This window comes from Cupressus sempervirens, chromosome 6, assembly GCF_028749045.1.
Source record: "Cupressus sempervirens isolate cs-2001-9-10 chromosome 6, ASM2874904v1, whole genome shotgun sequence".
NCBI classification, from domain to species: Eukaryota; Viridiplantae; Streptophyta; class Pinopsida; order Cupressales; family Cupressaceae; genus Cupressus; species Cupressus sempervirens.
The window spans coordinates 425,136,940-425,160,760 of record NC_143123.1 but is presented as its reverse complement, the minus strand read 5'-3'; the positions used below and the strand labels follow the sequence as shown (position 1 = coordinate 425,160,760).

The 23,821-nt window shown below is 34.8% G+C and overlaps 1 protein-coding gene across 1 annotated transcript in view; it reads left to right on the top strand.

Moving 5' to 3' along the window:
- The window catches only part of LOC149552864 (DNA polymerase V family), a 30,175-nt gene extending 22,542 nt beyond the window's left edge, over positions 1–7,633 (top strand). Inside the window, exons 3-7 of the mRNA XM_089788395.1 lie at positions 2,984–3,187; positions 4,089–4,316; positions 4,418–5,599; positions 5,947–6,222; positions 6,321–7,633. Of these exons, the coding sequence (XP_089644521.1) occupies positions 2,984–3,187; positions 4,089–4,316; positions 4,418–5,599; positions 5,947–6,222; positions 6,321–7,559 (3,129 nt within the window). The 3' untranslated portion in view covers positions 7,560–7,633. The remainder of the gene's footprint in view (positions 1–2,983; positions 3,188–4,088; positions 4,317–4,417; positions 5,600–5,946; positions 6,223–6,320) is intronic.
- The last annotated feature ends 16,188 nt before the right edge of the window (positions 7,634–23,821 follow it).

Sequence of the window (23,821 nt, the reverse complement as noted above, 5' to 3'; positions counted from 1 at the left end):
GAGGATTTTGATATCCTCGTCAAAGTAAGAATTACATAGTTGATATTTAATTAATAAATAAATGAATAATATACAAATAATGTAATAACTCTAATATTATATTTTCATATTATAATATCACATAATATCCTACATTACAATAATAATGTTATAGTATGAAATTGATTGAAACGATAATTAAATATTATATTATAAAATAATAAAATATAATTCTATATAATAAATTAATAATAATAAAATATATAAATTGAAGTATATAAATAATATGCATTACATATAATAATAATAATAAAAAATAATATAATAAATTAATTAAATGAAAAGACTTACCGTTTCTCTTGATAAAAGAAATATTAACACAGAAAAGGATAGAAAAAAAATTCGATATGAAACTTGTTTGCAAAACTCCTAATTTAGAAATTTAAGATAAATTGAGTAACATTCTGACAGGGGAACATTACAATCATTTAAATCAAGTGGACTAATAGGTGTTACTTCTGTCTTTCTTACATGTAGCAAAAGGTTATATTGCACAAAGACAAGGTCATTAAGGTGTTTCTTCCTCTTCTTCATGTGAATGTCTCAAACAAGCTCCAATTTTTCAATTTTACCTCTTTCAAACTCTTTTCCCAACACGACTTTGCAAATTAGAAAGTGTTAAATGGATTATTTTTGGGCCTTCTGTCCCTATTAATAGAATGCGGATGATATTGTGGCAACTTCGATGATAAGTTGGATTTTTCTTTGCAATAAAATTTCAAAATCTTGGTGATATTTTGTGCGATAAAGTTATGTCTATTATTATCGGCCACAACACAATAAGTTGTTTTATTAGGGATATTTTGATCTATGGTTTTTCCAATTAAGATGTGAATAAGTTAGTAGAGAAAGTATGGAAGAAACTAGGGAATATACCATTGTAAGGGCATATTTCAGATTAACATTAGCAAATAAAAGGATGATTGCTCAATTGAGGATCAATGCAGATCAATAAATAACCATAAGGAACAACAGTTAGATTTAGCATTTGTGATTATAATAATGGAGACTATATTTCAAGTTAAGATCCATGAATCCCGATAAAGAATAGACATTTAAGGAGACCAAAATTTTAGTGAATATTGATCTAGTTCTTGTGACAAGTCTAATTATGATTTTGAACAAGACGAAAGGCCACATTGCACTATAGACAATGTTTTTAGGAAGGTAGCTATATTAATATAGGCCCATTACATTGATAGATGGGCGAATGTGAGATGTCAAAGCCAATATTTGGTGCAAGTTAAGCTAGAAGTAGGACACAAATGTGTTGGATTAGCTTACCAAGAGAAGTAAGTTGGGTTTTGGCTTCAAGTTTTGAGAGGAAACACAAAAGTGGAACCTTTATAGGCTCTTGAGCATCGAGTTTGAAGGCATAACAAGGGCTTGGAACTTGAAGCTCCAAGTTTCAAGTGGAGTTCAGAGTTTGCTTGGGTGCTGTGGGGGTTGGGAGTGGAGAGGAAACTAGGATTAAAGCCTAGGGTTTTGGGTTCTAGTTGTGGATCAGAGTTTGAAAGAAATGAATGGATAACAAATGTTAGGGATCAGTCTCTAAGTGGGCACGTTGAGACTTGGGTTTGAAAAGGGAACTAATGCAAAGAGAGACAAGAGGTCGGTGGAGTGGGGGAGGAAACAAGGATCTGCACCATTAGGCTCCATGTTCATTGAGAGTCTTGAGGGATGTGTGGAAATAAAATGTAAGGTAAAGTCGAGCAATGAAGGGTGGAGTTAAACGAGGAATGAGAATCATAAGTTTTGGTCCAAACTTCCCATTGGGACTTAAAGTTCTAAAGGGAAGTGGGGAGGACATTGCAAGGGAAGAGGATAGGGTGGAAATGCAAATCTAGAAGATCTAGGGGTTAGTTTCGATGTCTTTGAGGCCCCAAAAAACTCCAAAACGCTAGAAAATACCAAAGAAGGTCCAAATAAATGGGCACTGACCACAAAGCCCTCTATTAACATATTATTCTATGGGAGTTTTTGATGAAAATACTTCTAAAAAACTCACTTACAAACTTTTCATTATAGAGGATCCAGTTGGAGTTATCCCAGATTGGTTGTCAATGGTGAGCGAGATAGGTTCAAATAAACATGATGAGTATGAAACAAAGATAATTGTAACACAAACAATTTGTGGTTCTGACAAGAGGGTCCGCAAATATTGAAACATCTGAATTGCTTAAGAACAAACAATTTCATCGGACTTGACACATCTTCTTTTTAGTTATTAAGTCTGCACATATTAGGTCTGTATTTGTTTTCTCTTGCTACAAATTTTTCTTGCTTGAGTATGCTTTTACATTCAACTGTGGTCTTACCTTGGTTATGTCAGAGTCTTGAACTTATCCATCTTGTCATGCCCTCCATTTGGCCCCTGCCCTGTTATTATATTTGTTGAACTTTTCAAGATACCTTGTCAGCATGCCTTCTTGGTCAACTCCTGGTCCCTGATATTTTCACCTATTTTTAAATTTTTTTATTAAGAGTCTCTCATATGCTATGGAAAACTATATGTTCTTTTATAATTAAAAATGAATTTTTAGAATTCAGTGGGTTATGAATTGATTATTTCTGACACAAGTAATAATTGATATTATTACTACTACTAGAGGTTATATAAAAATGAATAGTTTAGAAATCAGTGGGTTGTGAATTGATTATTTTAACACGAGCAATAATTGATATTATTGCTACTGCTAGAGTTTTGTAAGGGGCATAGCTTGAAATTTCAATCTGTTGAAAAGCTTTCCTGTTGTGCTCCCAATGGTAATATTATCTCTTACAGTAATATTTAAACTCCACTGGTTCAGCATTTTGAAAATTTTAACATCCTGCTACTACATGTCTCTTTGAGAGTGTTTGTTGTGTACCGGGTACCCTCTCTATTTTTTTGGTATTAATGTATTGGAGCTATATAGCCTAATAATCTTTCTGCATTTTGCAGGAAGCCAGAGAAGGCCTTTTAGGTCAATTGTTTGCATATGGAGCATTGGTAAGATCTGGACGTTTAGAGGCAAAGAACATTCTTGCTTCAGAAGAGGGTGCTGTATTTGCAACAGATGTCACCCAACATATCCTTGAACTAGCAGAGAAGAAGTGTTTTATGCGTGAACCAGCTGTTGCCATTATTCTGGATTTGGTTGATAGGGTATGTTCTTATGATCTCAAAGAGATATGCTCACATGTATGGGTTTTAACTGGTCATATGAAGGTTTTATTTCCCCCTCTAAAATTCACGTTTTTCAAAACACAAAATCAGAAATCTACAAATTTTTAAAGGATCTCCAGAAACATCTTTAGGAACAGTAAATCTTGGATTGGATCAGACAAATCAAACCAGTCGCAACAATTTGTATCTGGCTGGATTTAGAACAGATCCAGAGATCTGGTGGCTACGACCATAATTGTCTCATTGTGTTCGGTTTTCTATCTTAGAACCGTATGCATTGAGAATAGTTGTTAGATTGTAGTCTTTTAAATTGCACACCAAATTCAATATTGTCAACATGTTTGAAGCTTATCTTTTTTTAACAAAGAGCGAGTTATTTCATGTTGAATGGCTTTTCGTTTCTGTAACTTATTGGAATCACGATCCTTGTAGCTTTACAATTTTTTTTGAAATTTCTTCAGTTGTTTCACATGATGTGAGTGTCATGAGATTAGGTTTTATGCCTTTGAAAAGAATGAGTTTGGTGTAAAGGACTGTTTATAAATTTCATAGCCCAGCCTTACAAAGGGAATGGTTTAGTTCTTCAGATAATAGTTTTTGGAAAACTTGTGTAAAGAAAGTTAATATCATATAGTGAATATGGAATCAGTTTAAGTAAAAGCAAGATAGATGTACAATTTCTCAATAGTTTTCACTCCCATTTTGTAATGAACTAAAAGATTTAAGTATTGCAAGCAGTAATGGTTTAGTGGGATCAATACATGTTGGTTATTAAGTTTTTAACTTGGTTTCTCTTATTTTTATGCTGTTAAATTTGCTTGTTTTCAAACTCTTAGGTTTTAGTATTTACTAATGTAATTTACTTGTTCTAGTTTTGCAGGTGCCTAAAAAAGTGTTTTTAACTAGAATATTGGAGGCTCCGCTTGTAAAGATATGGTTACAAAAAGACCCTGTAATTGGAAATCCAGACGCACTATTGTTAGCTTTAAAACTTTTTGACAAACTTCCTTTAGAGATGAGAAATTTATGCAAGATGATGCCACATGTGTGCAGTTTGAGTGATCTATTTACCCCTGATAATATGCTATTTCTTGTTCCTTCATTGAAGGTAATTGTAGATTGACAATCATATAATACATGCTAGCTAACATTTATGGATGTATTAAATAATGCGATATCTGTTTCTTAAGTGGCATTTTTGGGTTGCAGGAAGCATCCTTCTGTCATCCTCGGGTTCACTCTGTCTGGCGAGCTCTATTAGACATTTTGTTTACAGAGCTAGCAAAAGTCACAAAGCACCTGGTTTCAAGTCATTCTTCTGAGAAAACAAAGAAAAGCCAAAAGCGCAACAGTGCAGAAAAGAATCTTGCAAAGAAGCTTGCTTGTTTTTGGGAAGTGGTGGTTGAAGGAACACTTCTGCAATCGTCTCATGATCGAAAGCATTTAGCTATTGATATTTTCCTTATGATACTTCCAAGAATACCTGCATCATTTGTTCAAATATTTTTGTCCAACAAGTTTGTACAGTGTTTAGAGGATGTTTTATCAGCCAAGGACAGTCATCTTTACAAATTTGCTCAGCATTGCTTGGAGGAAGTGGTAAATTGGTCTATTGGTGATGATGGGCGCCGAGTAGCAGTGGTTATAGCTTTGCAATTAAACAGTGATGGGAAATTTGATAATATTTCCAGAACACAAACAGTAAGAAAATTGGTTAGTAAATTTGACACAGCAGGAGGATCGTTATTGTTTTTGCAGAAGTTGACTGGCATATTTCTGGAAGGATGCCACCCTGATATAGATAAAAGAAGTTATCCAGATAAGATTCATGCAGTGGAAGAAGATGAGGCATCAAACTTAGGGGTCAAGATCATGGATAAGGACGATGAAAGCTCACTGGGAGAAGCAAGTGGCTCAGATGATGTTCTGAGGTCGTGGATAGTGGATTGCATTTATCATCTTTCAAAAAATGCTTCTCTTGAACCTGCCGTAAAATTTCCCCTTCAAAAGGAGATATTGAAATTTCTTGCTGTGCAGGGACTATTTACTGCATCTCTAGGTATAGAGGTAACATCTTTTGAGTTGCAGGAGAAGCTAAAGTGGCCAAAGAAATCTGCATCAGTTCAAATAAGGAGGCTTTGCATTGAGCAAATGCAGCATTTATTAGCAGATGCACAACGTTTGTTGATTTCAGAAAAACGTGCAGAAGTAGATGAGATAATGCAGCATGAATTGAGTCCATTGGAATCGAATGACTTGGGAGCATATGCAATGTGCTTTCTGGGGACGTTGCAGAATATCCCATCAGTCTCTCTATTCAGGCCCTTGAGTAAGGATGATGAGCATACGTTCAACAAAATGCTTGATGCAGAAGCGCAACTATTTCGAGCGGTTAGTTGTATAATGATCTAAGGGTTCAACTTATTCTTATAGAACTTATAGAAATGCATGATTACATGTTTTCATTGCTGTTAAATTTTTTAAGTAGTCTGATCTTTGAGATATCATATTTACCTGCTTCATTCTGTGATGTGGGCATGGTTCACGTTTGCAGAATTTTATGATTTTTTCCATTTGTGGTTTTAGTATATAGGTTAAGAATCATGTAATTATGAGCAATATTTAATTAATTTACATGTCATGTCTTACTAGCGTCATAATTTCTGCTGTCTGACACTTGGTCCATGTTTAACCTTCATCCCTCTAATTCTAATCTTTTTGGGAAATTAATCTTACAGGCCCATAAAGGTGGGAGTAACATCAGGAGAATGCAAGCAATGCGCTTCTTGCTTATACAATTGTTACTTCAAATTCCCCTTAAACATGAGGAAGTTTGTGAAACGGCTACTGAACTTCTGATATGCTGCAAGGAGGCATTTGGTAATGTTATAGATCTTGATGTTGAAAATGACAATGAGGAGAATGTTAGACCTGCTTTTATGGATGTCCTTATAGATGCATTGCTTTCTTTGCTACCTCAGTCATCAGGTCCTGTGCGTGTGGCTGTTGAGCAGGTATGTTTATTTTGCAAAGACCGTATTGCACTGAGATTTCCTACCCGTATTTTGATGTTTCTAAAACCAAAAGTTTTAATTTCTCTATTGTCATGCAGGTGTTCAGGTGTTTCTGTGACAGTATAACTGATTCGGGAGTAATGAATATGCTGCGAGTTGTGAAGAAGGACCTGAAACAACCTCGACGTAAACCAGTTGTTATTGGTGATAGTGATGAAGAAGATCCTATAGAAATTGAAGAATCTGAAAGTGGTGATGAAGCAGAGGAATCTGAGGATGAAGAAAATTCTGATGATAATCTTCAAGAGCAGGAGAGCAAAGTTCAAACGGAACCAGTACTTGAACAGAAAAATGCCAAAGGATCAGGAGACTCAGATGACATGGATAGTGAGTTTGATGATGATGCAATGTTCAGATTGGATACTTATCTCGCCCAGATTGTTAAAGATAAAAGTAATGCAGTTGGGAATGATACTGCCTCATCACAGCTAGTGAATTTTAAACTACGAGTACTCTCTCTTCTAGAGTTCTATCTGCAGAGGAACTCCAATAAACCAATTGTTTTGATGATTTTCTCAACTTTACTGCATGCTTTTGAGAAGAATTCTTCTCCAACAGAAGGGAATGAGCAACTTGCCAACCGTATTGGTGTTATTTTAGATCGTAAAATTTGTAAAGCAAAAGACTACCCAAAAGGTTTGGAGGTGAGCTCAGTTTTGAAGAGTCTTTTGGATAAGGTTCTAAAACTGGTCTCCCGTCCTAAGGGAAAAAAGATTGAGTCTATGGCTCAGACATGTACTTTCTGGCTTTTGAAGGTTATACATGGGAATTTGAGTGATGCTGAGGTAGATGAGGTTTCAAAAATCTTTGTCCCATCATTAGAAAGTTTCTTTTACAGCAAAAAATGCTGCCTGAAAGGAGGTTTTTTGAGGGAAGTGTTTAGACGCCATCATTGGTTAGGCACTGCTTGTTTTAGTGTGCTTGTTGAAAATTTCCTAAAAGCCAAATCAGATTTCTTACAATGTGAAGCTTTATCAATTATGGACACACTAATAAGGCCCATGATCAGCAAATCTTCACAGAATAGTTGTCAAAATTTGCAATTTCTTGAGGTGAATTTGTCTCAACTAGCCGAGTTGATCCGGCACCTTTTGCAAAGACAAGCCAAAAAGGCCTTTCGACTGCAGGCGCTTCAATTTTGCAAGGGAGTTATTGAAGCGGTACAACTTTTGAAACTCGAGAAGCCCTTTGCTGAGTTGCTTCAACTTAATCAACTTATCAAGCCCGAGTCATTTATAGCCAATCTCTTACAAACAAAACTTGGTTTAGATACATGAAATCTTTAACTTGTTACTCATTTTTTGACAATGTTAATGGATAACGTGAAGAGCTGAAATGCTTTTAAACTCTATTTTTAGATACTTTTTGGTTCGGGTTTATTCTTGTACAGAATATTTAGTGCCTTTGATAAATTATTTTCTCCTTGGTTTCTGTGTTATGTTTACAAATACAATGGAGAGGACTTTTTCTTCTTCTCTTGAACGGTATCCTTTGTGTTTACATTTAGCCAATATATATGGTACTTCTGGACAAGTTTTATGGGTGCTAAATGGAGAGTGAAAAATATTTTTGCTAATGACACATGAAGCCAAGGAACTCCAAATCTGCAGAATAAAGAACTTGCATGACTGCTCTTGTATGACACAGTGAATACTCATTAAAAAAGGGCGACCTGTATTTTGACATCTACGTTGGATAATTGATTATATTCAATGCAAGAGGATCAAATAGATCATGGCTGTCCGTTTTGCCTTACTTCAATTCACTGTATTTTAGTTATTTGCCGTATTAAATTATCTATTCATACAAATGACCGATTTCGCATCTCCATTCCTTCCAGAATCACAACAGCATGCAGAAATGACAATAATCGCCTTTTCTTCTTCCCACTTGTCCATCTGGCCGCTTCAGATGGCTTAGAAATTCTCTCACAACGTACTTTCCTGAAATTTTTTGGTCCAATATTTCTTCACCTCCATCTTTGTATTCATTGCCCAACTCGCCCCCTGCATTCCATTGGACTGCTTTTGTTGTTCTTTGTGGCTTCAATCAAACACATTTAACTTCCCAGATGAAAGCTGCTACAGAGTTCCACAACACCTTAGATTCTGTGGTTATTTTAGTTTCCTTAATGAATTGCAGTTGAGTAAATGAAAACCGTCATCACAGTCAGCTGTTTTTCCTGGTGTCTGATAAAACAATGGCAGCCACATGTGCATTTAGTTTACTTCGTGAATTGCAGTTGAATAAATGAAAACTGTCATTACGGTCAGCTGCGTTTCCTGGTGTCTGGTAAAACAATGGCAGCCAGATGTGCATTGTACAAAACAGAGAGCTCCTTGCACTTCTTAAACAAATCACCTTTGGGCTTGGATAATGTGAGTGAGTTGCCTGTCCCTCACGTTCTCTATTTGCTTCATAGCTCTCTTTACTCACCCCATATTTCCCACAGACACTCTCTCACAGACAGAATGCCAGGATGCCTAGGGGAAAGCTCTGAATTTCTTCCCGAAATAGCCCCAGATATGCAACTAAATTACTGAAATGATAAAGTAAATAAAAAACGTGAAAAAAGAGTAAAGCTAAAAGTCATCCTCCACTATGGGTCCATGTGTACAACTGTGTTTAACTTGCAGAGAGTTGCAGGTGGTGGGACTTTCAACAGGACATGTGGGTATCCAGCAAACTTAGGACTAGACCATGCTTATTGCACAATCTTCTCATCAAAAACTGTGCTAAATGATGTGAAAGCTATAAGTAATATCGATTTGTTTTGGACCCACATTTTTTTAAAAGCTGTGTCGTAGATATTTTATTGATGAGGACATTCACATTCTATTTCATTGGTGTTTTTCTGTTGTGATTTGAGGTGCCGATATTCACAGTGCTGCTTCCCTGAAATCTCTGGCACAAATGTTCGCTATCTTCATGCCATTTCGGGTACTGGATGATAAAAAGTTGTACTCACTCTCCTCTAAAAGGTTTGGTACTCCCCTCTTTCCTGGCTGTGCAGATTTTTCCAGTGACTCAGGATAATATTAATCAAGTATAGAATATATATTATAGAATCGTAGTTTGAAAATACAAATCATTATATTCTAATAGAAATGGCATACCTTTCTGCTGAGAAGTTTTTGTTACTTGTTTACACAAAGGGTAGTGCTATTATTAATGCCAGCTTCTTTGATATTTTAGTGCTTGGTTGGGGTGCTGTCATATTCTCTTTCTTATAAGAGAGAGGATGATAAACCGTTCCTTCCATCTACAACTACAAAACATGTGAATTCAACAGCAAAATTCAGCTTTCCACCTCTTCCACATCACAAATTTAGGCTCATTAATTTTAGATACTGCATGAGGAGTAGGTGGTTGTCAATGGCACTACAAAAATGATTTTTTCAATATACGGGCAGTTTTCTCATCCCATCGTTTAATAAATTAAATGAACAAAATGTTATCAAACTAAAGCATGCTATTAAGAAAATGAATATCAAAGCTGATGTACTGCAAAACCCCAATACTTGCAATCAAACCAAGAAAATGTATATTTCAAGGGTCTCCATTAATGATAGAGATTAGCTGTGGAGTTCACAACACCACCTTTACAGTTGTATGAGCTATAGTTGGCATCTTTCTTATAAGAGATAAGATGATAAAACCATTCCCTCCATCAACAACTACAAAACATGTGAATTCAACAGCAAAATTCAGCTTTCCACCTGTTCCACATCACAAATTTAGGCTCAACAATTTTAGATACTGCATGAGTAGGTGGTCATCAGTGGCACTACAAAAATGATTGTTTCAATATACGGGCAGTTGTCTCATCCCATCATTTACTAAATTAAATCAACAAAATGTTATCAAAATAAAGCATGCTATTAAGAAAAATGAGTATCAAAGCTGGTGTACTGCAAAACCCCAACACTTGCAATCAAACCAAGAAAATGTATATTTCAAGTGTCTCCATTAGTGATAGAGATGAGCTGCGGAGTTCACAACGCCACCTTTACAGTTGCATGAGCTATAGTTGGCATATTTATTTCGACTAAATAAAACATCAACACTGAAAACTTACAAATGTATGCAAAAAACCTACAAAATGAACACTGAAAATTTACAAATGTCCGCTAAAAACCTTTAAAATGAAATTGTTAATCTAAAATTCATCAGTAATTGCATTTGCCGTCTTGGAATCACATTGCTTGGGAATCAGTCATCACAAGCAGCAAACAAAATAAATAAAAGCCGTGATAAACATGGAAAAGCTTTGCTTGCTCCCCATTTAACCAGCACGCATCCAAACAACAATCAACTGCATGTGAACGTATTTTGCAAAGGAATCTTCAAACCCTATAAACATGCACATTTCTCACCTTCACTACAATTTATATGCCATTTTGTTTATAATCCTATTCAAAGTATTTTCACTAAATAAAAAACAATATCTATTTTTGTTGACCATTTGGCTAGGTTAGAATATTTGATGTTGTCATTAATGGCAACTTATCAGCTATGTGAAGTGGGCAGAACATAGAGATTTAATTATGACAATTATACTTAGAAAATTGTCCAAGTATCATACAATTTATGTGACAGAACAGATTTGATTGACAAGCTCCACACGCATATCATGGACACGTGCAGAGTTATGTACAGATACTTGACATCATGATGATGATGTATGTGAGTGCGTAGGTCAGTACATACAATGCGGATAAAGTTATGGACATATTATTAGTTACAACAGTATATGAACATAACAAAGCAAGACAGAGAAATGCATATTTTGGGTTAAAGAATTATTTTGTTTATGAAATAATTACTTAACTAATTAGGGATGACATCCTATATGTTAACCCTAAGTTAATGAAAGTTAATTTTGTATTTTGATAATTGTATGAAGGTTGATTGGGCAAGAAATTTGTAATTAGCAAGGTATAAAGAAAGATTGCTAAATGTGAAGTTAAGTGTGGTACTATGCGATATTGATGTAATCATCTATGATGCAAATTCTAATATTTTCCCTTGGCTAGGTTACCATATTGATGCATCATTTTGTGGGTACCATCCCCATTGGTGTTTTCCCTTGGCTAGGGTTTCCCTACCTAACAAAATATGGTGTTATGAGTTCTCTTATTGCATGGCTATGTTTACTGTTCAACATAGTTAGTTTGCTTTCATATGCAAGTTATAAGATTGTTAATAATATCCAGTTTTGGGCTGCAGTTTGTAAAACACTGATTCACCCCCCTTCTCAGTATTTCCTACTTCTACAAATTGGTATCAGAGTACAGTTACTCAGAAGAGACTTAACAACTTGAGTAATATCCCTATGGATATGGAAATATTGTAGAAGAACCTAGAAGAAGCTCTTGACCAGATTGATATTCTTACTAAAGAAAGAGATGCTTTGAAATATAGATATGAAGATGCTAAAGACTACATTGGAAAGCTAAAAGATAAGATAGATCATCTCAAATCCAAGAAAGAGCGTAAAGATCAGTTCAAGGGAAGTGATGAAGTTTTTAAATTGAAGAAAGAAAATGAGATGATGAAACATGAACTTAAGATTACAGATTAAAGTTAAGCTTGAAGAATGATGATGGTAAAATTGGATCAGATTTGAAGTTTGAGAATGTAGATCTAAGATCCAACCTTACCAAAGTGACATCTGAGCTTGAGTCTACCAAATTGTAGTATTAGAACTTGAGAAGTACAATATCATTGTGAAAGGAGAGTTAACCTAGTCTAAATAACAACTTGAGAGGTTATAATCTAGCAGTGAGAATATTGATGAACAAATGTCTTTTCAGAGACCTTATGATCAGACTGGTCTTGGATATTTCATTGAAGAAAAGTTAGCCAATAAATCTAAATCTAGAGAAGAACCTAATCATGAAATTCATCAACCTATGCAAGATAAAGAACATTTGAACAAGATTGAGTTGAATCAATTCGATAATGCTCCTAAGGAGGTTGAGCAACCCAAACAACCTAAGCAAGTTGATGAACCTAAGCAATCTGAGCAAACAAAATCACCTAAAGAAGTGAGATATGAATTCAATGGTAGATGTTATGGATGTAATGAAGTTGGTCATATGACTGCACAGGTAAGTCATTTAAACTTGTTACTGATTTTTATTGTTATAATTGTCATGGTTTTGATCATAGAGTAATTAATTGTAAGAAACCTAAATTTGATAACAATAATAGCAATAGTAGAATGTTTAAAGGTACTAACCCTGTAGGAAGAAGATCTGAAGAAGGAAACAATGGAGCAATGAACAACATTGTATGTTACAAGTGCAACAACTTTGGACATATTGCAAGAAATTGTAGAGCGCCTGTTAACCAACTTGGATCTAGATTTGGAAACAATGCATTGGTATGCCACTTATGTAACAACTTTGGTCATCTAGTGATATTTTGTAGAATGGATATGAGGAACAACACAAGGAACCCAAATTTCAGAAGGAATAAGAACATGAATGCTAGAAGGAATGATAACAATGGTGACTATAAAAAAGACGGTATAAAAGAACATATAGAAGAATTCAAAGAAGTATTTGTCAAAGCTAAAGATCCATCAAGTTCACATGTAGTGTTGGAAGAGCAGTCAAATGAAGCACGTAAAGGGAGATTAAAATCAATTTTACTGATTGATTTATCTTTTATAAATTAAGTACTTTTACAAAAGACCAATTATTAGAAAGATAGAAGAGATGTTAGAGAGTAAGTTAGGGCATGCATAGTTAATATGAGGTAAAGAGGATGTGTGAAAGCTATGGTTAAGTTCACAGGTGGTTTGAAGATAGTATGTGGTTACTCGAAGCAAAACAAGTTACTGGTAAAGAATGAACAATTTTTTGAGGATTGCATACTTGCGCAATTAATGAAGTTGGTAAACACAAAGGATTGAAGGATCAAAATTGAGATTTCGAGTATCATTCGAATGTGGGAAGAGTTGAGGAGAGATTGGAGATTGTATTCAAGGCAATCCAAGCAACATTGAAACAAATACATCAGAAAAATCCTATTTTTGCGTAATTGAGGTATTTATCAAATTTCGAAAGTTTAAACTGTGAATTTGAGTTCAAAATTTGTAGTAGACATGGATAGAAGTTTTCTTCACAATGTTGAGGATGAGGCAAAACCTAAGATCAAGATAAACCCTATTCATCCCCTGGAATAAGACCCCACGTCAACATTTTCGATTATCCTAGACATAGTTATGTAGTTGAAAAACGTAGGCAGTTACCTTAAGAATAAGTTTGAGACAGTAGGAGAATGAAGTATTACTAAAGAGTTTGACCTAATTTACAACCAAGAAATGAGCTTTAAGAGTGGATATGAGCACCTCGAACATAATAATTTAGTTAAGTTCTTGTTTTCATATGACTTTGACAATGAGGATTGGGCAAAGATAATATTGAGAAAATTCATGATGGACAATTCTGGTTAGGAGATAATATAGTGAACATATCAGCTAACCTAATTCATGAAGCAACTGGATTGTGCAATGAAGGTTCAATTCTAGTGAATGAAAAGAATGTGAAGAAGCTTGTGTTAGAGAACACTAAATCTGAGTATAATGGGAGAGGATTTGTGATAAGTAAAATTAAGTAGAATGATGTTCAATTTATATGCAGAATCATGGCATCTAAGATTTGTGCTAGCTCTAGAGAGTATGGCATGGCAACAATTTTTATGCATGCAACCTATAAGATGTGTGTAGAGAAAGTAAAGGTGAATATGTGTGAGATCTTAAGAGTGTAGTTGATAGAAAACTGGAGATGATAAATAAAGTTAAGAACAATCAATTCAGATTCAGGTCACTAATAACTTACATGTTTTTCCACTTGATAAAGAGATTTCCATTCCTATTTGTGACTGAATTACTTAACAATGATAAGTGCATTATTGAGAAGATAATTGATTTGTACATAAGATATTCTATTGACAAGATTGAGAGTAGTGTGGATCTAGTTGCGAAGACCTTTCAAGGTGAAATGAAATGGAGGTACAAGATTCCACCCTTAGTTGTAAAAAAGTACATAAATGACATGTTTTATGGTGGACATTGACTTTACTTACATAGAGCCAGTTGAACCCATGATGTTGTATGTGGACCTCTTGGTTATGAGGTCAGTGAGGAGAAAATTGAAGGATCTGTGGAAGTCATATTGAAATCAGCGAGAGATGAAGAATTCAATAGGTTTTGAACCTATGAAGAAACCACGCAAATGACCAATCAAGCTCAACTTCAGGAGTCATCAGAGAAGAAGGTAGAGACCACCATAAGGAAGATCATGGAGGAAGCACAAATAACCGTAGAAGAAGTAGCAACAATTAGACAGACAATTGCTGGAATGAAGCAAAGTGATCAACATGGTATCATGTATGTGTCACCACTTGCAACAACAAGACTATCAGAAGGCATAACTATTGCAGAACCTCAAGCAACAACATCAACCATTCCCTATCTAGTTATAGCACAAGAGCAACCATAGAGAGAACACACTAGAGGGTTTACTTTAGTGGCAAATATTTGCCAAATGACTAATCTCACTCATTAGGGACCCTGGATTTGACAATTTTTTTGGCACTTTTGGGGTGGCGACGTCGCCCACAATTTATGAAAATTGGGTAGCATGCTCAGACCAATTGCCAATACTGATACATAATCATTTTTAATTTGACGAGGACTTTGCCAATGGAATCTAATCTTTCCACATTGTAAATTAAATGTTTTCGCCCACAATTTTTGAGGCATGTCTTAATAGATGGTCACATTCGCCAATCTATGGTAAAACTTTAAGTTGGGTTATATGTAAATTACATATATTTGATAAGAGTTTCTATTCCGAAGAATTTCTAAGGAACTTTTTATCCTTCTGATCTTTGGCCCAAAATAGATTATACTGTGAACAAGTGTTGTTATTTCATAAACTTTCTTCAAAACTTGTTCTACTTTAACTTTTTAGCCCAAAATGGGGTTTAGACCGTTGATTTGTGATCATCTAACAATCGTCAAAAAGGGTTATTAGATCTTGGATGATATAAATTTATGGTTTTTATATATTTTTACTTTTGCTTGCGATTTTTTAAAACAATTAAAGATTTGCCACAGATTTACAAAATTTTCATACGACGGAAAAAAATGCCAATGAAATTAATTTTTTTCCTATTTTGAAAAATAAAATCGCCAACTAAAATTAATTTTTTTCCCTTAAAATAATGTTGGATTCGCCATGATTTTATATATTTGTTCGAAGGGGGGTTTCTTAAAGTTATCCTTGACCCACTGTTCAATCAATGGAGTCTAGTGAAGAAGAAGAAGAAATAAAAATTGTGGAAACAAATGGGAAGTCAACTAGATTAGATGAGATTAAGCAGGAACTAGAAGAATCACATAAACACAAAAGAGTAAAGAGATGGCAATTGGACTGGGTAAAAGACAAAAGGTCTTGATGACCTATGAAGGGAAAAAGATGGGAGATCATGTAGAGTCACTTGAGAAGATCAAATGCACCGAGCCAACAAAGCAAGGAGAAGGAAAATCTGTGAGCAAAGGAAGGAAACCATGGAAGCCTAGGGTTGAGAAACTGAACAATGCAATCACTAATGAAGGTAACTTTGTTCAGTTGAATAAGTTTTATGATCTACACAACAATTTGGATAAGCTATAATTAGAGAGTGCTACAATTAGATACATGATCTTGAATAAGAAGAAATTTGAGGATATTAAAGATAGATCCCAAATGATCTATATGAGAGGTTGATAAATAGAAAAGGAGAGTACAAGAAGAAAACAATTAGATAAGAGGAAATTTGATCAGAAAATTATGTAGTTGAGAGTGAAGAACATTTGAAAAGTTTATTACAGAGTCTTGAACCTTTCCTAAGGAACAAGACTAGGGCTATTCTGATTATGGGTGGTAATTATGAGGAGTTGAGAGAAGAGACCCAAGAAGCTATTGTACAAATGATGAAGAGCATCACACCCTCCAACTATCAAAACTACAACAATACTAACAGTTGTAGTAGAGATCCACAAGTAACAGTTGGTACAAATACAATGCAAATTGGTACTACCAATGTTATAGTTGATACAAAAGAAGATCCATTTAAGGATTATGTTACAAATGTTGACAATTTCGTCACCTATACAATTTTTGATGATGAGGAAGAGAAAAAGAAAGGAAGAATAAGAGAAGAAGAGAGCAACAAAAGAATAGAAAAGAAAAGAAGTAGAAAAGAAAAGGAGGCTAGAAGAAGAAAATAAAAGAAATGAAGAGGCAACTAAGAAGTTAGAAGAAGATAAAAAGAAGTAGATAGAAGAAGCAAAGAATTAGGAAAAGGATGAAAAGAGAAAAAAATTGGAAGAAGAGGAGAAAAAGAGGAAGGAAGAAGAAGAAAATAAGAAAAGAGAAGAAGAGGTGAAGGAGGAAGAAAAGTAAAAAAAAAAAAGAATAAGAAGATAGAAAGATAGCAAAAATAGAGAGAAAGGAGGAAGTAGAGAAAAAGAGAATGGAGGAAGAAGATGATAAAAGGAAAGAGGAAGAAGAAAAGAAGAAAAAGGAGGAAGATAAGGAGGCAAGTGTACCTAGTTCTTCTAGGACACCCCTTGCATTAGCAGTTCTTATTGGATTGGATGATGCCGATCAAACCGAATTGATCTCATCACTTGGCAAGATAATTGAGAAGAACGAGAAAGTAAAAAGTTTGCAGAGTTCACTGATGGAAATGGCAGATAGACTACATAAACAATATTTGTGAGAATGACAGAACTAGATCCACATGAAAGAGCAAAATATGTTGTTCAAGCTTTTGATGCAACATTTAAAAATTTGTTTGATATAACAACAATCAAGGCATAAAATCTACATGATGCAAAGATTTTCAGAAAGGTGTGCAACAATATCAGAAATGATTTGAAGAACCTTGATGAAAAGATCAAGGAACTAAGACACTGTTTAACAAAAGGGAAGATAGTATATGAGAAGTGTGTTGGAACACACACTTATTAGGGATACCACAAATGAGATGAGTACCTAAATCATAAAACTAGAGGCATTGATGAATGAAGTACAAGATCCCTCAGCCAAGATTGTAGATTTTGAGAGAAGAATTAGTAAAGTTAATGATGATATCAGGCTTCTAGAGTTACAAAAGGAGATGAAGTTGAATTTTTTTTCATTACTAAGGGAACACCTTGCATTGAAGATCGACCTTGTACAAAGACAATTGGAAGAATGCTTGGCACTAAAGGCATCTTATGACAAGTTTTCCTATAGAGATTTAGGTGTAGCAGAGATAACATCCTATGCTCTATGTGCAATTTTGAGTGTGGTAGATGCAGTGAAAAAAAAAGGGACATGGACTTCACCATGTTGAAGTAGAACTTTGATGATTGCATATCGCGAATCACTAGCTAGCAACAACCTTGCAACAAAATTTTGACTTGTATATAAGTTTTGACACCTTTGTCATTGATGTCAAAGGGGGAGAGATGAGGATATATATATATATATATATATATATATATATATATATATATATATATATATATATATATATATATATATATATATATATATATATACATATACATATGTATATACATATGTATATACATACATATGTATATACATATGTATATACATACATATGTATATACATATGTATATATATATAAGGGAGATAATTGTATGAAGGCCAATTGGTAAGATAATTTGTAATTAGCATGGTATAAAGAAAGATTGCTAAATGCAAAGTTCAGTGTGGTGCAATGTGATATTGATGTAATGATCTTTGATGTGAATTTTGATGTATGATAAGAGGAATGGGAATTTTTTGATGATCAACAAAGACAATATCAGATATACAAGATATCAATAGAAGTAAAGATGTTTTTTTATCTATCTCTTTGTATTGAGGAAACTATATTGTATATAGCATGTTTGGGTAGTGGGCTCATCTTGTATACATTTTGTATTTGTAGATAACAACTCCTAACAGGGTTGAGGCTTCTAACAAGGCTTAGTCCTCTACCAAGGATCGAGACACTATATAGATGTAATAGAATTGTAACATGGTCAATATCTTTCAAAAGACACATCTGATTAGTGGATCATTTTGTGGGTACCATCCCTACCAGAATTTTTCCTTGGCCATGGTTTCCCTAGTTAACAAATTATGGTGTTATGAGTTCTCTTATTGCATGGTTATGTTTACTTCTTAGCATAGTTAGTTTTCTTTAATATGCAAGTTATAAGATTGTTAATAATATCCAGTTTTGTGCTAAAGTTTGTAAAATACTGATTCACCCCCTCTCAATATTTCCTATTTTAAACAATTTTTACTTGTACAAATTAAGGAAAAACATTGGAAACCACTAGTTTTTACTTTTCCCATGCAACACGATTAGGCAATGTTGTAATTTTATTTAACAATATGATAAATTATTTTAATACATTTCTTCAAGTGAAAATTTTGGAAAATAAAAGAAAAATTAGAAGTGTACATATTTTTTTCTATGAATTATAGAGAAGTCACAATACGAAGTGAAGGGGAGATTACAATGCCTTACCAGTTTTTAGATACATCTCAACACATATACATTGACTGCTATATAATATCTACATTATATTATGTTTATAGTTCGGTACATTCTAAAATATATCAAAAAACAAAAATAATAGAGTATATATGCTTGTTGGTACTGTCATGGCTATTGATCTAATTCACTAAAACATACCTTCTGTCAACCTAAGCTACCCATGTTTTGTCACCTTCCATCCACTTAAGCTCCTTGTCCTACTGAATACATGTGTTGTATTGGTGACAGACAGACTCTGCTACAACTTCTGCTATAACAGGTGAAGTTTTTCCATGAAGCTGTGTAGGGCTATTTCAAAACGGTTTCTTTCTTCAGTCTTTCTGCTGCATGTGTAACCGTGGTATATTTCCCATTTGAAAACTCTAGTAGACCTGTCCTGTAGTAAATCTTCAAGCATCTTCCTGGACAACTTGATGGTAACTAAGACCTGCAAACCAACAACATGAAAGACGAGTCTCCTCAGGGAGACCCTACAAGCTCTAATCCTACCACTAAACACTGCCATTTCTTAACTTCCGAATAAGCCACCTAATTTCAATTGAAATACACAACCAAAAAACATTAAAACCTTTACAAGACTCAAGGTATGACCAGTCACAACCTCATGGATGCTAATATTCAGATTGAAAGAAAGGCCAAAGATGCTCCAAACCTTCTTTGCAAAGAAATAGTCAAAGAAAAGGCAAGCAACAATTTCAGGTAGTTTGCAGATGCTGCATATGTTAAACTCCTTGGTAGGATGTTTAAGTGAGTCTGTGAATCAAAACCCTCCAAAGGAAACATTTCTTTTTTGGATCAACATATCTCCTTTACAAATCCTCAAAGATTTTTTGCCAAGAAGCTGAGACCCAACCAACAACCCAAACAAAGTCGACATACTCAGCAATGAAAATTATTTGGAAGGAAAGATCTTGGAAGGACAAAGTGAGAGAGGCCTCACTAAGAACAAAGTAGGTATACCACTAGGATTGAAAAATTTCAAACTTCTGAAGAAGTGCATTGTCTAAGATTTTAAATGATTTAATAATATATTCAAACTTCCTAACTCCCTTGGCTACCCGACGTTTGATGGAGCATTCTTGCAACAAAGTTAGGTGCTTACCCTTGTGAAATAACTTCCTCCATATAGACCTTTCCCTACGAATAAATCATAACTTATAATAATTGATAGCTGACAACTCTGTTAAGAGTTTGATTTGTAATGATCTCTGATTTCTCTGTGATGTAAAAATCTCTATAAATGAGAGGTACTATAATCAATTTTTATAATCAATCAATAAAATCTTCTTTATCTGCTATGGTAGGTTTTTCTTGTCATGTATATTCATTATTTTAATTTAATGGAGCCATCAAATATGATCCCATTATTTGACACAAGGTTCCAACCTTTTGATGTGGCTTTGAATACATTTGATCTAATAACCTTATGTTAGGATTAACCACAGATAGAAATAACAGTTACATGCAAATATAACCAATATCAGAAAATAATAGATTGCCTAGAAGAGAACACAAGACACCAAGATTTAATGTGTTTCACCCAATCCCTTGGCTACGTCCACTAACAACAAATCCAATATTATTACTATCTAGTGATTACAATTTGCAATCCCTTACAACTCAATATTATAGCCAAAAGATACAATATCACCATACATAATGAAATCCCTTACCCTAACCTATTTTAAACAAGTTTTTTCCGCTTGCAAAATTAGGGCTAGAATAAATTGTCCAATAGTAAAATAGCAGCTGACGCCTTTTACAATATAAGGTCATTTTTGGCTTTGGGGATGTTGCCCCCGAAAACCCCCCTGGGGGTGTTTCCCCTTGACCCCACCTTGTACTGCGATAGGGTGCGCACTTGGGGCGTTTCTCGAGGACCTCGTAGGGGCACTACCCCTTGACCCTGTCTTGGAGGCATTGCCCCCAAATCCTTGTAAAAATAACCTAGGGAGAAATTGCACTAAATAAATCTCCAAGTCTGATTAGTCTCCACATCACAACACCTTAATGGGGAAGAGACTTTCTATGAGGTCATAATTATTTCCATGTTGCACCTCTAATTGCTACTACTTTTATTTTTGGTCAGAAATATCTAATTGTTACTACTTTGTTGATGTTATTCCTAATCAATATCTTTGATGGCTTCATACCATCTAGTGCTTTGAATATCCACTTAGTTTCAAGTCCAACACCTTAGAGTTTAAGGTCCTTTGGACTTAGGCTTGCTTTCTTTTTACATATGGTGAATGACTACGATCTCACATGTTTCTTCTTTTTACCTTTACCATTCGACCAAAGGTAAATTCTAATATGCTTTTGAATGCGGTTGAAATGATACAGACTGAATAGCCAACAGGACTAGTAGATATCATAGGAAGATAAAACTTTCAGACAAACCTGATTTCCCTCTATGAGAGAAACAATCCTTATTCCATTTCCTCAATTTCCTATCAATTTTATCTTTGATTTGTTCCCACATGTTCCATAAATTTGGAGAGTCAAAAAAGGCGATAAAAAAGTATCTCACTTGATCTTTTGGCCTCCCCCATGAGCCAAATTATACTTGCTAAGCCACTGGGGTGGGGGAGAGATTACTCCATCCAACACAATAGGTTTGGTTAGTGGGACTTTAATCCCCAAGGCTACACAAAATAAATCCAGTATATTCATTAAGATATCAATTTTTCATTCATCTCACTTTACCAAAATAATTATCTACAAATTGCACATTGAAAATGTCTTCTCCATTACTTTTTGCCACTTGCCCTCCCATTATCTTTGCAACGTTCTCCCTCTACGATTAATGGTGGTGCTTCTTCTAGTGTGGGTGTGTCTCACCACCATCAAATCCTTTGGCATTTCTGCTTCGATGGGGAATCCTTTTGACTTTAGAGTTTCTAGCTTTGCTTTGACACCATCTTCTATCAAGGCTCTTGTATCTAATTATGTCTTGATGTTAGGTGGAGCTTTGAGTGGTAAGGATGCTTTCTCTCTATCTTCTCACGATGCAATTGTTCCCGTTCTTACTTTTGTTGTTGCGTCTACCTCTCCTTTAGTCCCTATGGGTGTTGTGTTGCTTCTTGGTGGGGTTGCAGAAGGTAGGCCTGATTCCCCTTAGTCAAAGTGTTTGCAAGCTGTCAGAGGGTTCATTATTGTATCGAGAGCCATTTTAGTGAGTTTGAGTGAGGAAAATAAAAAGGAAATAGATCATAATGTGTCTATTTTCTCCTCTAATGGTATTATCTTTCAATTTTGAGGTTTTCAAATCATTCATCCTTAGTTGCATGCTTGGAGCTCAGAACAATGACAACCCCTTCTTTCAGGTATAATATATATCTAGGTAACCCCTTCTTTTGGGTGTAATACATATCTACCCTATGGTTAGGCATTTTTTATTGCTAAATTTGAGAATGCCTAGGACAAAATATTATACCATGTGGTCACTTTTTTAGCTGGAAGGATATATATTTTTTAATGGTTAAGCCTTGGCATTTTGATTTCTACCCTTCCTCAAAAACATTTGATAAGATTTTTATTTGGGTGTGGCTTCCTCAACTCCCCCTCCATTTATGGGTTCATTCTCTTTTAGAGGTTGTGAGAGAAACAATTGGTGAATTTTTGATGATTGATGCCTACTTGACAAATATTTTTAATTCCACCTTAGCTTGTATTCTTATGGAAATTAATGCCTCTAAAGGGATACTTATTGAGATTGCGATTCATTCTTTGAAGATAAAATGGGTTCAAATATTGGACTATGAGAGGGAATTATATATATGTAGAAGATGTTTTAAGACTAGTCATGGAGCTGCTTAATGTGGTTTAGAAAAAAAGAAATTGTTAGCTCCATGGTGGAATGGTGCATCAAATCAACATTATATGGTCTAGAAGATATTTGATAGAAGTTTGTCCTAATCCATTGTGCAATATTTTGTGTTGGCCTCTTATCAAGATGTTTTGGTTTTTGCTGTTAGGAGTGCAAAGGGTGGTTTGGTGCTTGCTGTCCCACCAAATGTGGGTGGGAATGTGACTTGACCATCTACTCCTTGTAATAGTGCTTCTCTGAATGTGTGTGGAAATGGACCCTTGGTGTCTACTCCCTTTTTTAGTGATAGTGCTATGGCTATTAATTCTATTAGACTAATTGAGAGGGTGGGGGTGTGAATCGGTTATCCAACAACTAAAACATTTATCTTCTTTAAAAAAACTTAACTATTCAACCAAAGTAAACAACAACCATAATAAGATGCACATAGACAATTACACTAGATATGTTAACTAGGGAAACCCTTGATTAGAGGGAAAACCCTAGTGGGAATGATGCCCACAAGATGATGTACTAATATTCCTTGTTAGAGGATGGACCCTATTAAGATTCTGTTACAACATTCAGTACATATGAGTCCCTGTTAGGAGACTTTGAATCCTTGTTAGGAGATTCCAACCCTGTTAGGAGTTGTAGTACAATGTATGCAAGATGAGCCCACTTCCCAAACATGCAATTTCAACTACAAAAAGAGCTCATTTCTCAAACATGCAATTTATTGTTATGTTCTTGTTTCCTTTGTTCTGTCAACCAAACCAATCACTGCCAGACCTTGTAGACTAGGTCACGAACCTCTGATCCAAATATCAAACCTCAGATCACTCAACAAAACCTCGGCAATGAATTTTCCTTCATTTCCAATCTGCTCTGCTCAACTTCACATTTCGCTCTCTCTACTGCTTACAATCACTTCTTCATATCATGATCCACACATCACGATAAAGGAAAATGTCCTTCTTTAATACCAAGTCCATAAAACAATTCCCTGAGTCAGTTGTTAGACTTCAATTAATCATTATAGGACCACATTAAGAACACTTTAGACTTAGCAATAACATTAATATTTTCGCCTTGCAACTTGAATA